Source organism: Ciona robusta, chromosome 10, assembly GCF_009617815.1.
Source record: "Ciona robusta chromosome 10, ASM961781v2".
In the NCBI taxonomy this organism is placed as follows: Eukaryota; Metazoa; Chordata; class Ascidiacea; order Phlebobranchia; family Cionidae; genus Ciona; species Ciona robusta.
Window position 1 is genome coordinate 5,575,741 of NC_143244.1, and position 17,112 is coordinate 5,592,852.

Below are 17,112 nucleotides of genomic sequence, written 5' to 3' on the forward strand. Positions count from 1 at the left end.
AAACTAATAAATGAGTATAATAGCTGGCATTTTTTGTTATTTGCTTATAGGCTTCTTAGTTTTTGTGTATAATTAGGCTTTTCGTTTGATCTGCATTGATTTGCGCAAACATGGGAGTCTCATTTCAACTTTTCACTCTTGCATGCTTGTTCCTTGCTCACAGTGGAATATGCCAAGAACGTGCTGTTTTCTGGCCACCATATGAAAGTCACTTGCTGCAATCTACCAAAGCTCAAATCTCGAAACCAGCGCCAGACTGGGAGGGTACAGCCATTGTCGATGGTGAAATTAAAACAATAAAGCTGGGAGATTACAAAGGAAAATACCTTATTTTCTTTTTTTACCCTCTTGATTTCACTTTTGTATGTCCAACTGAGATCATTGCCTTCTCAGACAGGGTTGCTGAGTTTAAGAAAATTAATGCTGAAGTTGTGGCAGCTTCTGTTGATTCTCACTTCACCCATCTCGCATGGTTAAACACCCATCGCTCTGAGGGAGGTCTTGGAAAACTCAACATTCCTCTTCTGTCAGATCTCACTCATAAGATATCAAGGGATTATGGAGTCCTTCTAGAGGACCTCGGACACACTCTTCGTGGGCTCTTCATCATTGATCCCAAAGGTATCCTGAGACAGATCACTATGAATGATCTTCCAGTTGGAAGATCTGTAGACGAGACTTTGAGATTGGTCCAAGCATTCCAACATACTGATGAGCATGGTGAGGTCTGTCCTGCTGGTTGGGAGCCAGGTAAAGACACCATTATTCCAGACCCCAAGGATAAACTGAAGTACTTCCACAAAACATCAAAAGCCAAGGGTGAATTGTAAACTGTTGAAATGTCATCTGTGTCTTGTTTTATTGGTTGTTGTTGTTTGTAGGGTGTGTGTTTGTTTAAGATGAAGCAGCTGTAGGGTTATCAGTGCAATTTCAAGAAAGAAATAGTTTAATCACTTTAATGTGTCTGTTTTCAAGAAAGCAATAGTTTAATCCCTTTAAGTGTCTGTTAAAAGCTGTGCGTATTTATCTTAAACTTTTGTAAAATTTAGCAGCCTTTAAATTGAAAAAAAAAACTGTTGTGTTTGTTGCTATTATCTAATTGTGCCAAAGTTAAGTTTCTGTACCAAAATTATATTGTAATTCATTTTCTAAAACAATTGTGTCATGTTCTGCAATTTAATTGTGTCGGACTGTCGGTTACCTGTATGTGTAATAAAGCAATGTTTTTGCGATTTTGTTGGTCATGTATCGTATGTGTGGACTAAAATGTGTTTATGTTTCGTTTCAACAGAATTTTGGTAGCATTTTGTTTTTGATGTTTTAATAAAAATGCTCGGAACAATACAGTCTTATGACCAACGACGTAGAGCTGGTTTTATTCAAGGAAAAGATGGTGATTGTCTTTATTACTTTTCGAAATCCAGTGTGGCAGATAACAGCCTACACATTCATCCTGGCGTAGATATTGAATTTGAGCCGTATGAGTATGGAGATAAAACAGTTGCTGTCAGAATTCGAAGGAGTAAGTTTAATGAACTGAACACGGCACATCACAAATCGCAGACTTATTCCCAGGGTCATTCCAGAAACAATGAGTTATTTTCTAATTATCCTGGACCTAATGCACTTCCCCACCATTATAATGCAAACCCAAAACAGAATTCACATGGTATAAAAAACCATGCCACAACAAACTATATGTCCAACCATTCACATTCAAGCAGCTATGACCAGTCATATGATAACAGCTCCATGCCTAGAAGCAAAGAGCATAGTGAAGGTATGGCTTTGAAACATACTTCTCACCACAAACCTGTACATCAGGAAGTAGGTGGAGAGTCACAAGATTCTTTCTATTCCCATGCGAAAACGGAAAGGGGTCTTAAAAATGTAAATAGAATGCTACAAAATCAAGAACAAGATTCTTTATATTCCAATGCAGAATCTGAAAGGGGTCTTAAAAATGTAAATAGAATGCTGCGGAATGAAGAACAGAAAAATGTCCCTCTTGAAAAAAAGATGAATGAAATGCATATCTCTCAAGCTGGTTACTCGCTTAAAAACATTGCATTGGTTCAACCGCTTTCAAAAGAAACAGGCCCGAAAAATAGAGGTGATGCAAGAGTGTATCAATCCAGTATAAAACAACACTTTACGCCTGTAAAAGGGAAAAGTGCTCCACAATCGCAGCAAAAACCTCTAACAAAAGACCAGCAAATATTACTGACACAAATAGAGCAAAACAAAAAACTTTTACGAGGTTTAGACCTTTCAAAGCTGCCTGACAGAGGAAAACGAATGAAAGATAAAATTTCAGATTTGGAAGCTCAATTTACTGAGATGCGACTGAAACAACCTGAAGAAGAAGTCAACATCTTCAAGGATCGAGAGGTCCCTGTGATAAAACAGTCCTCCGAGCACAGAAGAGCTATTCTTATTGATTTAACTGACGAATCAGATGCTGTGAGAGGTGCAGGCCACGAAGTAATGCCCAGGAATCATGTGGATAACTATTATGGTGGGAGAATGACTGCCAATCGCCTTAATGCTGTTACAAGGGTAAGGAATTGATTTATATTTTGAATGAATGCAGGGATGTGTGTTTTTATCCCCACATAGCATGCAGTGACAGTCATTGTAATAGCAACAGTGTAGTTTGGTTTCATACATCTTGTGCCTGCTTAAGATACAACATTCATATGTGTAATTTAGTAGGTGTGTCTTGCCATAAAAAATACTCCCACAATGGTAGCACCATCAAGCCTCAAACCCCTATTTCAAAAATGCAATCAGAACAATTACTGTATTTTTGTTAACAGGTTACCAGTGAAGCTATTGAGTTACTACACACCTCATTGGAGACATGCCCTCCTGCTGCAAGTGAAGTTTCTGACCCAAAGGGCTTAAAAGTATGGGGAATATGTAAACTTTGAAATATAGTAATGTCTTATGTAAACAGTTTACAGAAACAGCACAGTATAAGTAAAGTAGTGGTAAATCTTCATTTCACCATATTATTAAGCACAATTTCCGAATAATGTATAGCGTAGGCTATCGTATATGTAGTTTTTCATAGTTGGTTTAAACGCATGTCTGGGTCACTGTTTAAACAAAGTTATTAGCTTTATTACGATTAACGATCCTAACTATTTAAGGTGCCTTTAAATCTTTTGTTGCATTTATAGTAAACCATGTAACAATTCTTATGTAAGCAGTAACAGATAAACTATGTTTCACCAGTTTAACCATAAACTCATTATTTTATGCAGGTTAAACTTATGACTCATCAAAGGCAAGCATTGGCTTGGTTAATTTGGAGAGAAAAAGAATCAATTTCTGGCGGAATCCTCGCAGATGATATGGGACTTGGCAAAACATTGACCATGATTTCACTGATTCTTAAACAACTTCAAAAAGTAATGGTTTAAAACTATTTTTTAATGTTCCGTTGTATTTAGGTAGTCACATGTTATAAAGTTCTTAACTTCTCGGGGTAGAATATTTTTATTTCAGTTGTGTGGTAACACAGTCAATTTTCTATAACTTTCAAAAGAAACATAATGTTTTAGCATGTTTTTGTTTGTTTAGTCGCATTTTTCATTGTTTACATAATAGTTACATTAACTTACATACTCTTAAGACAGCTATTAGAAGTTAACCTTATCGACTATTATAGATTTGCTTCCTTTTTAGGCTGATTTGGTCAAAAAAGAAGTAAAAACCGAAGTAAAATCAGAAGTTTCCGATGTAAGACATTATAAATAAGTTGTGTCCAAAATAAAACTAAAGCCTATGTACTTTCAACTTTCTAACCTTTACAATTAGAAATATTGCAATTTATAACTCTTATATGGAAAAGCAGTTTTATATGTTTAATATTGTTAAGAAATACATAATGTCATAATCTTTTTATTACCTTTTATCTTCAGGTAAATCAAGTGGTCAAGATAAAGGAGGAAGCTTTATCAGAAGCAACAAATGTAAGAATCTTCAGTTAAATTATTGGAAAAACACTTAACAACAATTACTTCAATCCAGTGGTCTCTTACCGGTTGTTTGTTGTAAGCCATACATTAAAAAAATTCAAAAAATCACCCACAAGTTACACATGTGGTGAGTCTATAAGCGAGCACATAAGCGAGCACAAGGTGTTTGAAACGGAACACTTGTGTTATAAGACTGTCATTGCCCCACACAAGGGAAGAAAAGTTACACTCATTCACTCAATTGATTTTTTTTCGCAGGAAAAAGCTGTAAAATCGGAAGTGAAAACAGAAATAACATCAAAATACTTTAATGTCAAGAAGGAAGTAAAAGATGAAGTTTCTGAAGATCCGAAAAATGAAGATGAAATAGAAAATTGTAAGGACTATTATTTATATTTCTTGAAATTATCAATATCATGTTTTGGCACCTGCATACAACTATACAGGCAATATTTTTATAACATAAAACTGTTGTTTTGTAGCTATCTTTTTACACAAATGCATTTTTTTATTAGTTTTAGTTTTGGTTTGAGTTTGTATATAGTACAGAATAAAAAAGTCAGTAATGTACAGAATAAAAAAGGAAACAAACAGTTACCCATAAACTTGAATACTCCAGTTATGAAGCGGACACTTTTCAATATCTTTTTTACACATTCATCTTTTCCAGTGTTTCCATCGAACTCCACGTTGATCCTCGCTCCTGCATCACTTATCTTCCACTGGAAGAATGAGATTAATAATCGGTTTGTCAATTTTTTAATATATGTCGAATATTTGTACACATTATCGGAAAATGTAGTTTTTTGTATTTTTTAATATTACATATATGTTTATAAACTTTTTTGTCAAATGAAGGTTTGTCAAAGTTTTCATTGCCTAAAGCTCTATTCTTTCTGTTTTTTTTGGTCAAAGTTGAAATTTTCTTACATTTCTTTACAGTTGTCATAAAGATTTGCTCAGCATTCATCTTTACCATGGTAAAGATAGAGAGAGAGATGCAGAAAAACTTGCAGAGTTCGATGTTGTGATTACTACATATGATGTTGGTGAGTATTCTGTTCGAAAAATTATCATTTTAAGATGTAATTTGTTAATCTGTTAAAAATGTGTTTTGTCTTTAATTGACGCCACCGGGCAATAACAGTTGTTTTAATGTGGGTGTTCTTCTATTTCTTACACCCTGTGCCTGCTTACAGGTTACCACATTATAACTTTGTGAGAGGAATAATTATTTTTAAAGGTTTATTTCGGAAGGACTGACAACTTGGACCTCTGTGCCACAGTGCTTAGACCTACCTCAGTAGATTGCTCCTTTTAATGAGTATTTTGTGTTTCAGTCAGACGAACTCATCCGAAACCACCAAAACAAACGGGTTTAACCACCGACACCAAACCTGTAACTACTGACACAAAATCTGATCCATTAGGTAAAGCATTCATAATCTACCTAATCATTGTATGACATTATATATGGCTGCTATTGCTAAATTTAGCACAATGCAGAAGTGTAATTGTATAATATGATGTGATTTTTTATGCTTTACTGTCAAATCTAATGTTTATTCACTTTACGATTTCCATTTTTTAATGTCTTACAGGTAACTTTAAAAACTGTGAAACAAAAAAAAATATGAAAAAAATTTGTACCCCTATATTTTCAAGAATCATAACTTCCACAGAGCATGCATTGTTCCTTATAAAGTGGCGGCGTGTAATACTAGATGAGGCACATCAGATCAGGAATTTTAAAAGTCAAACTTCCATGGCTGCTTGTGCATTGAATGCTCATTCAAGATGGGCTATGTCTGGTTAGTAGCATGTCTATGTTTAATTGTATTTTGTATATATTGAAGTTATTCACTCACAATTACAATATTACAAAAGAAAAGATTATTTTTATTAGGTCCTAATAATCAACATGAATTTTTAAAATATAAGTTTTCTACCCAGTAAAAATAATAATAATACCAGACAAAACTAGTTTTATAATGAAACCTACTTGAAAGTCTAAACTACATTGTTGTATCTGAAAGTAGAGAGTTCTTATTAGCTCACAGACACCTCAGTTTAGGTAAAAGGCACAGATATTCATTTCCATTTTACAAATAAATTTTAAAAATTACATCGTCGTGTTTGAAAGAGAGTCAGTTTTGGTCTGCAGATACCTAGTTTTATGTAAAAAGCTAAGATACTCATTTTATTAATAAATATTTCAACAACTTTTGTTTAGGCACTCCAGTACAGAACCAGGAATCGGACATGTACGCTATGATTAAGTTCTTACATTGCTCACCATTTGATGAACTTAAGTTATGGAAGAATCAAGTCAGCAACAACACAACGCGTGGACAGCAGCGGTTAAAGACGCTTGTGTCATGCCTTGTGCTGAGAAGGTGGGAAATGAAAAAAAATTTGGGAGTTTTTTTGAACATATATTACTGTGGGGAAAGATGCTACCAGTTTAGAACATAATATCGAAATATCCTGATCGTGTTTTAAATAATTAATAATGGTCTATGGGAGTAGTGAGGATGTGGTTTTGTAATTTTTTAATGTTCTTCATTTACCACCAAATGGGTTAAAAAATAGATTAAAAAGGTGTCCTATCTTTCCCCACCCTACTATATACATACGTGAAATTTCATATCCTTTTTTTTATATTTATAAATACCTTGGCACAGAGCACCCTTCTAAAAACTTAAATATAACATATTTAACTTTTTTCCTTTTTTTTCTCAGAGAAAAGAATCAGCGTGGATTGGACGGAAAACCTCTCGTAAAACTTCCTGAGAGGAAATTTGAAGTTCATAAGTTGAAGCTGAATGATGTTGAACGCGAAGTGAGTTTTTGTTTTTCTCATGGTAGTGGACGTTAGCTTATAAATATAAGTTAATAACATATTAATGATTTGTGTTTAATGTTTATCTGTATATTTCATGTCCATTTTCTGCTCAATATTAATATTTTTTTAATAGAAAAACTTGTAAATTGGGTAATGTTCAGGAAGTTAAGATATATGATAATGTGGTTAAAATTATTGGTGTTAGCTCAATAATTTAAAAGAAATCTTTCACACTGTTGTATCATGCAGGTGTATGATAAACTCAAATCTGAATCACAAGCTGCATACAAGTCATATGAGCATAGTAAGGATGGCTCACACAGAACCAACCATATTGAAGAGAAGAAAAAAATGTCAGCGACCACTTTGCTGGTCATGCTGTTAAGGTGATTACTTGTTTATTTTTGTGCATTATTTTAGTGGTGTTTATTCTTTAGGGACAGTTCTGTGTTGGGTGACTGGTTTATACTATGTATGTTATCTTTGTTATGGGTTGAAGGCTCGTCGCTGCTACCATTGTGGGCATTATCTTTGTATGTTTAGGTTGCGTCAATGTTGCGGCCATCTTCATTTACTACAAGATACTTTTGACCCTGAGTTACTACAGAAAGAGAAAGAAGAAATCGCTGTTGAAGATTTGTTTCAATCAATGAACATTGGAGGTAATGTAAATTCACTTAATTTATTTCAATATGTATTATGGGTTTAGGTATTAATTTATATCTGTAATTTGTTTTTACATTGTTCAGCCTTGCTGTTCACATTGCACATAACTTTTTTTCCTGCATTTTTTTATTTGCATCAATCATATTTATATACATTGTTTTAGTCTGTTCTTTCTGCTATCAGGCATAATGTAAAATACCTGGTAATTAGTTTTTTTGTAATTAGTTTTTGTCATATCATATATATATTGGTTAAGTTTAACCAACTACTAACTTTTATGTTACTCTTAATAAAATGTTTTTTCACTTGTAGCTTCAGCCTCTTCATTTTCAAGTGACAAATACTCAGACAAGAGCAAAGCAAAGTATTTTGAAATTTCCCAACCAAGCAGTAAAATAACTTTTGTAATGGATACTCTGAAGAAATTATCGTAAGTTTAATAACTTACACAATACAACTATACTGTGTTAGAGGCAATTTTGTAGCAGTTTTACTTTAACAAATTTAACATCAGATAAATTTCAGTTTATTTTTTTTTTATCAACATGAATTTGATTTAAAAAAATGTTGTTGCATTTAGATTTTACCTTTACCTAAGTCCTAAATAAATCTAATGTAAATTTTATTTATTTTTTTTTATTTCTAAATTTTTTTTATTACGAAATTTCTCAGCAATTTTCATCTAGGAATTTTCATCTAACAGGTTAAATTATTGATAGTTGCAAATCTTAATAGGAAACCCATAATATCCTGTTACACGATATTTGCAGTGTTGAGAAGCCAGATGATAAATGCGTGATCATCAGCCAATGGACCAGCATGCTCAACATACTGGCACACCACTTGGCGGCAGCAAAGTTCTCGTATGCTGTAATAGACGGAAGTGTCAATGCAAGGAAACGAATGGAGCTGGTCGATAACTTTAACAAAAATCCAGTCAAACCAAAAGTTTGTACTTCGTTTTAAAACTCAAAATTTTCAAAAATAGTGATTTATTATTCCGTTAAAACATTGTAATTGAGCAATAAGATTTTAATGTTATGTGCAATTTTGTTTTGTAGTTTAGCTGATCTGTAGCTTAACATACTGCAGATATTGATACTATAATTATATTACCATAAAAATACTTTGTTGGTAAAACAATTTTTTTATTTACATTTAAAAGTAAAACAGACCGCTCTGAACTCTAAAAATTGTTGATTTAAAAGTAAAAGTTATTGTAACATGCAATCCCCTATAATGTTACAGATAATGTTGATATCACTACAAGCTGGTGGAGTTGGATTAAACTTGATTGGTGGAAATCATCTATTTCTGTTGGACATGCATTGGAACCCAGCATTGGAAAAGCAGGTAAGATTTTTCTTCATTATGTATATAGTCTATTTTATTCTATTTTACGTGGTAGAGGTTCTGCCGCATGGCATGCTGCTTGAGGTTTAGGTTCATTACCTAGTTTGCCCATACCGAAACATTCAAGGTGCTGCAACCCATCAGTGACAATTGGGTTGGAGCAATGTTTGAATTAACAAAGTGTGGATGTAATATATATATATTCTCAAGCTGTATGTTGGTTATAAGAAACATATTCAGCTTATCAGCATATCTGGGTGCTATATATCTACCATGCTACTTACATAGGCATTTGATCGCATTTACCGAGTTGGACAAAAGAAAGAAGTTTTTGTTCACAAGTTTATCATGGAGGAAACAGTTGAGGAACAAATACTGCAAGTAAGCTACTTTCTTATGCATTGCTATATATATAATACTTATATATATTATATGAGGCACACTCAGGTCAAGAGTGTTGGCTCATTGGCTATTTTCACAACACCAGACTTTCACCAAAACGTTTCTGTGTTTACTTTAATTTAAATGTATGTAACTTAGTTTATCCTCGTGTGGCCGGAAAACGACAGTCATTATAACACATGTGTTAATACACGTAGTGCCATCTTATGAGTTACCAAGTATGTTAAATCTCTTCTTTTAGCTGCAAGAAAGAAAACTCTCGATTGCGAAAGCTGTGATGGAAGGTGCTGGTGTTGAAAACAAAGTCAAACTTACTCTGGCCGACATGAAAGTGTTGTTTGGAATTTAATCTTTATCTTTAAAGCTGGATTTTAGATCAATCCTATAAGAATTCCATTCCGGAAGCTCAAACGAATATTTTAAGTAAAGGAATGACATTTAAACTCGGATTGCAACAACTTTAGTTAAGCTTTGGTAACTGTATTAACTATTAACTTATAGTTTTTAAAGCTCTGGTGTTAAAAACCTAAATATTACTTTGTTATTGCAGTAAAACTTCTGAAAATCATGAAAATTATCATTTGTTCACTGTTCTGTTTATCAAATAGGAAATTATTATCACTGCCAGTTCATTTTTATCGCTTTTCTATTTCTTTTCAACTTTTTTTTTGTTGAAACACTTCTTATTTTAATTGCTCGCTCCTTTCTTTAAATAAATTTCTGTATGCGCATCTTGAAAGACGTTGTAGTGTGAAATATCTTATGTATGGAAGGAGGGCTATAAAAATATTAGAATAGAAAAAGGTTTATAGCATTTACACTCTGCACCCTTTAGTTATAGTTTAGGATCTATTGGTGATCTATATTATTACAGATGTGCAACATGCCAAAATGGGATGTGAAAGAAGCAGGTTGAATTTTAAACCAACTTTGCTATGGTTTAATTTTATATTTTTGAGTAGACTGTAGATAAAGTTCTTAATTTTTAATGTTTTGTATGATGTTTATTATATTTCGCTACATAATGCCCGTAGTAGTAACATACGTATGCTTTTACACGTATTAGCAACAATCACCATATGGACCGCAATTAAAGGGCCTAAACACACCCCAAATGTACTTCGCTTTAATCGATAGAGTGTGTTTTTCTAATTCCAACGACACCTTACTTGTTTTAATCGGTTCTGTATAACCAAAGATATTCCAGCTCAAACACCGTAAAATTCAAAAAACTGATTTGAAAGTTGCGTGGCGAAAAAAATTGAGAAGTGTACTACCCACGTGACAAACACGTCACAAAATTGTTGAAGCGTGGCCGCTCTCATTCAGAAAGGCGAGAGGCAGTGTTTTCAGCGAAAAACGAGAGAACTAAAAAAACGCAAAAAAGCACAAAAAAAACGCAGGTTTCGCTTTAATGAATGAATCAGTCACGTGACTAGTACGTTCCAACGTCACAATCACGAAGCTCGTAGTAAAAAAAGGATAGCGCTAGAGATCACTGTTTGAGGACGAATATCTCCGCCTATACTGGACCAATTTTAATAAGCAAAGTATTTTTGGAATCAATAAAACGGTCGCTTTATGAATTTACCATAAAAAATAAAAGTGACGTGGGGTGTGTTTAGGCCCTTTAAAAACATACGAAAGGAATTTACAAGCGTTGGTTTTTTCTTTGTTTTAAGTTAAAATGAAGTCGTGTGCTCAAACAGCGCTTCAACTTGGATTCATCGTTCTGTTATGCGGCTTTCTAGCAGTATGGCAGCGTACGAACAACGACTGGGATTTCATTGTTTACACGCAGCAATGGCCGCAAGCTTCGTGTGTCGACATAAATGTAAGTTTGTTTTTTAACTCAAGTATTTCGCGTAAAGCTGTAACCCCTATAACCACTAACCCCCTAACCACAAACCTCTAGCACTTTCCACCAGTCTATTTTGCTATGTACCGGAGGATTCTTCACTAGTGCCTAATATTTGATAGTGCTTATTTTATTCAGGAGACAAGGCATGAAAAATGTTTCTTACCAAGTAATGTGAAGACTTGGACTATTCATGGCATTTGGTGAGTCGAACAAGCTGTTTATATATTCATTATCTTCATTTGGATGATTTATATTTATTCATACATTCCAAAGTATTATACCTCCTAAGTAATCATTATTTTTCCTTGCCAGGCCAAGCAGGGAGCAAAATAAAGGTCCTTTCTACTGCAATGATTCTTGGCCTTTCAGGGAATCTGCAATCTTGGTAAATTAGTTTAAACATATTTTGCTAATATAATCAAATAATGCAACATTAACTAATAACATTAGTTGAATAATTGTATAAATGAACTTTTTATTACCCTCACGTGGCAGGAAACGACATTCGTTATAACCCAAAGTTCTGTTTCATACACCCATTGTGTTGTGTCTGCTTACCATTTTCCAAGTATGCTACTTTGTGGGTTTTGGATTTTTTTTATGTATAGCTGATAATTTGGACAACCCCACACTGGGTTTGAGCAGTTCCCGTTAAGTGTCTTGCCCATGGACACATTCGCCCATAATGGTAACAGCGACAAGTCTTGAACCCATAACCTCTGGGTTAGAGGCAGGCACCAGACCACTTTGCCACAGCGACGTATATTCCATTTAATATCAGTATCCAAGACGTGACACGATGATGATGTCATATCCTTCCTTATCCACAGGACCTGGAACCTCAGCTTGTAAGCAAGTGGCCAAACCTAATACACGGTGAAGGAAAAACAAGCTTTTGGTTAGTTCTGCTGGTATTTGTACTCACAACAGACAAGAATGCAGTCATTTAAATTTCACATACGAAATTGTGTTTTTTTTATAATGTTTTTTGCATTTTTGTAAAGTTTTACAGCTAAAATGCCCTAAATACTAGGTCCCACGGCATAGCATACTGTAGACCTTTCCCACATAAAACAAGGGAAACTAACCAAGTGATTTGTATTGCGATAGGAAGCATGAATGGGTGAAGCATGGGACTTGTGCAGCTTTATTGCCAGATCTGGATTCTGAACATAAATATTTTGCTAAAGGTTTGGACCTCAACAAAAGATTCAACTACATGAAGTAAGAGGAATTGTTTAACAGTTTTGACTGGTAATCTGTGTATTTATGTAGTTTTTGTTTAAATTGACCGTTATTTCTTTGTAGTTTCTGCAAAATAATTATAATGTACTATTTTGTTGCAAATTTGACTTGGTACACATTCTATTAAGTGAAAACCTTTTGTGCAAAACCATGATATTTGACTAATTTCACATTCGTATAAAAGTTTTAGCATAAACAAAAGAGTAATATACTTTCCACACCTGCTAAACGATATAAAACCTTTGCCTTTTCTGCATAAATATTTAACCATATTTATAAATAGTGTAAACATGAATAACATCCCCCAAGTTTCTGATCTCAAGTTTTTGTAATAGTACCACACAACTTTTCCTTTTGTTTTTAGAGTGTTGGCAGATAAGAACATTACTCCATCACGAGACACGCTTTATAAACTGACGGATATCCGTAACGCAATTGAAGGTTTCACTAATTCCTACACCATTATCCAATGCATTGTTGCTAAAGTAAGTAGGCTATATTTGTTTTAAGTATATTGTGTTTAAGGTGTATTTAATATACATTTAAGCACATAAGGTATAGCAGAACAATTTAATATTTTGTTTGGTAAAGCTATTTTAGTCGTAAAAGAATGGGAGATGACATGTCAGCTTAACAAAAATTAAAAATTGTGTTTTTTTGTCAAATTTTAGGTAATAATCAGTGCTTTCAGTGTGGGCGTATATGTCCTTGGGCAGAACACTTAACAACAATTGCTCCACCAATAGGTTGTCCAGATTATCAGCCATACTTAAAAAAATAGAAAATAAAAAAAAATAGTCACCTACAAAGTTAAGTTCCTGGTAAGGTGTATGAAACCTAACACCCAATGAGGTTATAACGACTGTCGTTTTACTGGCCTGCAAAGCTAAGTAAGTTACATTCATTCATTCAATATTTTTCTACTTTTTAACAGGATGAATCAAAGCAAGCAATAGTACAGGTTGAAGTATGTCTTAACAAAGACTTCACAACCAGAGATTGCGTCAATTACGACAATAAATTCATGTTGTTGCCATCATGGGACAGAATCCCATACAACCCATCATTTGAGGCATGTGTAGATGATAGACCAACGCAATATCTTCCATTTACTTATTCCCCTCCTCCAGATGATCTTTAAGGGCGTCTTCTTTCCAAAGTCTTCTACTTTTTATTATGCGCTTTGAGATTCTACTAAACCAGTGGTTCCCATACTATTTTTGCCCGCTTTTTTAAAACTAAATATCATAAACATTTTAAAGTAATTCTGACACATTTATATCTGCTTAAACTTGAAACTGAAAAACATATTGCCGATCGCTACTTTTCAGTTGATATAAAATTATTCAGTGTACCATGGCACACAGTTTGGGGACTGGTGTATTTACCAATAACTTAAAGTAGAAACGGCGCCACTATACACACATTGTTTCCTGGTATTTGCCACAACTTTTTCGTCTGAATATGCTTGTGCGAATTGCTATGCACCGTCTATCTTTTTCTGTTTATCTACACTCTACAGGTCTACACCCACCCTGCCACCTATGTTATATCTGTTACAGAATGCACTTTATTTCCTGCTATTGTGCTTGTACAGACAGAGGGGGAAACTTTCAAAGGCTACAGCAGTTTCGTGTGTGATTTACTAATTGTTAAAAGCCTTTTTTTGTTTTTAAGTCAAATTTGTTTTTTGTTATAATTAGGTTACGAAAGAAATTCTGGTTTGTATTAGTGGGGGCTTGTTCTGTTGAATATGTAACAAACGAGACATTTCAGTGTTTATAGAACTTTAACTCGTACTTTGTTTACTACGCTTGCCGATTGTGTCATAAAAATATTACGTACTATTTTGTGCGCGCTATTCTGTGATGGTACCAGTTTAGTCACAAAACATTACGAACAATTTTGTGCGCTACTCTGCAGTAGTACATATGAATATTATTGATTTGCTCTGTTTAAAACGCACGTGTTACATATTTTCAGTGACGCTGTTACTATACGTTATTTATTCGGATATCATCAGTTAGTAACACGGAGAGATGAGGTGTCTCCACACAAATAAATAAAAGAACCCAAAAGGCCGGTTTTAAGTTACGTGCGCTGCGTTTTGTTACACAAATGAGATGGCACAGTGGCTGGTGCTTCAATCGCAGCACGTTTCTGCTAGTCTGTATGACGGCAGTCAGTGCGTATATACTGTTTTAGTACGTAGAGATAATTGCGTTTAATCTAATTAGGTACAGTAGCTATTACAACATATTGCTGTTTTAATTTTGTGTCAAATTAATGAATGAAATTGTAAAGGGTGTTAGGGATTCGACGGCAGTCAGTTCATGTACTGTTCTGGTACGTTACATCTAATTCAGTTTAATCGCAATAATAGGTAGGCCTACAATGACTTACAACCTATTACTGTCATTTTAGTTTATTGTCGATTTTTTTAAAGGTGTTGGTGGTTTATGAGAAGCAGTTTTTTAAATAGTACTTGGTTTTAAATTGGTAATGCAACAATTTACTCTGGACGAAGATATACTGGTTTCCCACCAGAAAATTTGTTCTGGTCAAATTCTTGGGTTTGTCGTTTACATAAACTTCGCAAAGAATCGCTGTTTGTTGGAAAGGAACTCAGAGATATCAGTAAACAACACAAAACCATATGAAACGTTGTTTAACTTGTTAAAAGATGGCGAACCGAGGTAGCTATAATTAGAACATTTATACGCGTCACAATATTTCGTGATGGCCTAGAAATGTTCACGTGATCAAAACTTTTAGAATATTCATTTTTGTATCTTGACCTATAGTTAGGCGAATCCTTGATGATCTTAAGAATTTATTAGTATCAAATACATATAGTGGGGTGGGGGGAGATGGGACACCTTTAGCACATAATATCCAAATATCCTGATCGTGTTTTAAACAATTAACAACGGTCTATGGGAGTCATAAAAATATAGTTTTATAGTTCTTTGAATGTTTTTTTGTTTGCTACCTAATGGGACGACAAAATAAAATAAAAAGGTATCCCATCTTCCCCCACCCTATACTCTATACATGTGTGATAACTAGTAAGCCGGCAAGAGTTTTGGTGAACAGAACAGCCGTGTTAAAAAGTTGATCGCTGCCTTGCCAGGTAAAGATAGGTAAGCTATATATGCATTACATTCAGTGGTCCGGTGTTGCGTCAGACTATTGTCGTTGATTCAAATTTGCCATTTATTCAAGTTTGGCATTTATTTATAGCACGTTTTTCGTGTAATAGCTTTTACAGTATTTCCTACCCAACAGAATTATCGTGGTCAAAGTAAACGCAGAGGTCGAGTCTGGAACTGCTTTTTCTGAAACATGGGTAGCTCTTTGGCTGGGCGCGAGTGGTGTCCCAGTTTATGATGAACCAAAACTAAAGCAAGCGGCTCAGGATATACACACCCAGCTTGGAACTTCTGGCTTTTTAACTCTTGGTGGAAATGATGCAATGCAACTGGCAGAGCGAGTGACTGAAATATGTAGAAAACGCGTTACAAGATTACATGCAACGCCTCTTGCTTGGTCTAAAAAAGGGGGCTACACTTGCTGCTAGGTGGCACACAAGAGCTATATATGTCAATGGAGTGAATGCCTGACAGTGGTATCTTATGTTTTAAGTGGACCCCAAAGTAAGATTTCACTAAAAAGAAGGTCTGAGAGTTTTTAATCTGAAACTTGTATCGTTGATTATTATTTATTTTTACAAAACAATTACAATGCTTTCTTTCTGTAATTATAGTGGAGTGGGGGGAAATGGGACACTTTTAGCACATAATATCCAAATATCCTGATCGTGTTTTAAACAAATAACAACGGTCTATGGGAGTCGTGAGGATACGGATTTATAATTGTTTTAATGTTCTTTGTTTACTATCAAATGGGACGAGAAATTAAAATAAAAGGCTGTTCTGCATCTTCCCCTATCCTACTATATATAACCTTAGCATTAGTTTTTATACCCACTGCTTGCATATTAAATACTAGTTTTTGATTTGTATATATATGTTTTTTTTATGACGAAACGTTTTTTTAGCCCGCTATAAATTGTATTTCAGGCTCAGACATTTACTGACGCATTTACACATGAATCATTGTAGTTTTACATTAGTAAATCATACGTTTTTTTCTTGTAAGTATTGAATATCAGAGCATTATACATGTTATAGTTTAAACATTGGCGTCATATGTATGTGATTCACTGGTACAGGTTTATGTTTACACCACAACTGCACATTGTATAGTACTGTGGGGTAAAAAGTGACACCTTTAGAACATATTATCCAAATATCCTGATCGTGCTTTAAACAATTAGCAACAGCCTATGGGAGTTGTGAGGATACGGTTTTAAAATTCTTTGAATGTTCTTTCTTTACTACCAAATGGGACGAGAAATAGAATAAAATGGTGTCCCATGTTTCCCCACCCTACTATATAGGCATATAGTAATATGTGGCCCATGAAGCACACATTGGTTTATAAGATAACATATGAGTGTACTTGTACATGGTAATAAATAACAGGACCTCAAAATAGACAGAACCTACTTGGCCTCTATGTGCTCACGGACTCAATTTTGAGACACGCCCGTTGAAACAATTGCGCGCTCAAAGCACGTTAATAATTAAGCAAGCTAACATGCTTTTAACAGAAAAACGCCATTTTTTGAGAGCGCCAAACAATTATTACAAGAATCAGCAAGAGTTAGTCTTTTTGCCTCAATTCGAAGT

General features: G+C 34.3%; 3 protein-coding genes and 1 pseudogene across 5 annotated transcripts; all 4 read left to right on the plus strand.

The window, feature by feature from the left end:
• Positions 1-12: 12 nt before the first annotated feature.
• On the plus strand, positions 13-1,342 carry LOC149729930 (peroxiredoxin pseudogene; annotated as a pseudogene). Its single transcript, XR_016385769.1, has 2 exons — positions 13-960; positions 1,001-1,342. The product of XR_016385769.1 is annotated as a peroxiredoxin pseudogene (transcript).
• LOC149729931 (transcription termination factor 2-like) lies at positions 1,330-9,991 on the plus strand. Of its 2 annotated transcripts, XM_089885779.1 has the most exons (19): positions 1,330-2,559; positions 2,820-2,909; positions 3,270-3,416; positions 3,694-3,747; positions 3,930-3,980; positions 4,245-4,362; positions 4,657-4,732; positions 4,929-5,035; positions 5,327-5,416; positions 5,669-5,797; positions 6,220-6,382; positions 6,729-6,828; positions 7,081-7,217; positions 7,375-7,493; positions 7,810-7,927; positions 8,268-8,445; positions 8,746-8,850; positions 9,139-9,231; positions 9,494-9,991. In XM_089885779.1, exons 1-19 carry the CDS (start codon positions 1,330-1,332, stop codon positions 9,599-9,601), a joined length of 3,213 nt encoding a protein of 1,070 aa, XP_089741905.1. In that variant the 3' UTR covers positions 9,602-9,991. The 2 variants fall into 2 exon arrangements, with proteins under 2 accessions (XP_089741905.1, XP_089741906.1); XM_089885780.1 differs by lacking the exon at positions 3,694-3,747.
• Positions 9,992-10,238: 247 nt separating this feature from the next.
• On the plus strand, positions 10,239-14,436 carry LOC149729932 (ribonuclease Oy-like). Its single transcript, XM_089885830.1, has 8 exons — positions 10,239-10,342; positions 10,883-11,086; positions 11,249-11,313; positions 11,426-11,498; positions 11,944-12,011; positions 12,224-12,337; positions 12,723-12,843; positions 13,293-14,436. The coding sequence occupies exons 2-8, from the start codon at positions 10,940-10,942 to the stop codon at positions 13,497-13,499; spliced, it is 795 nt and encodes a 264-aa protein (XP_089741956.1). The 5' UTR covers positions 10,239-10,342; positions 10,883-10,939; the 3' UTR covers positions 13,500-14,436.
• Positions 14,437-14,782: 346 nt separating this feature from the next.
• LOC149729933 (uncharacterized) lies at positions 14,783-16,928 on the plus strand. The gene is made up of 2 exons (XM_089885839.1): positions 14,783-15,054; positions 15,647-16,928. The coding sequence occupies exons 1-2, from the start codon at positions 14,861-14,863 to the stop codon at positions 15,936-15,938; spliced, it is 486 nt and encodes a 161-aa protein (XP_089741965.1). The 5' UTR covers positions 14,783-14,860; the 3' UTR covers positions 15,939-16,928.
• The last annotated feature ends 184 nt before the right edge of the window (positions 16,929-17,112 follow it).

Excerpts from the sequence above, each read along its gene's own strand:
- LOC149729933 (XM_089885839.1), top strand. The coding sequence starts at position 14,861 with ATGCAACAATTTACTCTGGACGAAGATATACTGGTTTCCCACCAGAAA. Across the intron at positions 15,055-15,646 it reads TTAAAAGATGGCGAACCGAG|AATTATCGTGGTCAAAGTAA; the intron begins GTAGCTATAATT and ends CCTACCCAACAG.
- LOC149729931 (XM_089885779.1), top strand. The coding sequence starts at position 1,330 with ATGCTCGGAACAATACAGTCTTATGACCAACGACGTAGAGCTGGTTTT. Across the intron at positions 5,036-5,326 it reads GATTACTACATATGATGTTG|TCAGACGAACTCATCCGAAA; the intron begins GTGAGTATTCTG and ends TTTGTGTTTCAG. Across the intron at positions 8,446-8,745 it reads AAAATCCAGTCAAACCAAAA|ATAATGTTGATATCACTACA; the intron begins GTTTGTACTTCG and ends ATAATGTTACAG.
- LOC149729932 (XM_089885830.1), top strand. The coding sequence starts at position 10,940 with ATGAAGTCGTGTGCTCAAACAGCGCTTCAACTTGGATTCATCGTTCTG. Across the intron at positions 12,012-12,223 it reads GAAGGAAAAACAAGCTTTTG|GAAGCATGAATGGGTGAAGC; the intron begins GTTAGTTCTGCT and ends GTATTGCGATAG. Across the intron at positions 12,338-12,722 it reads AAAAGATTCAACTACATGAA|AGTGTTGGCAGATAAGAACA; the intron begins GTAAGAGGAATT and ends TTTTGTTTTTAG.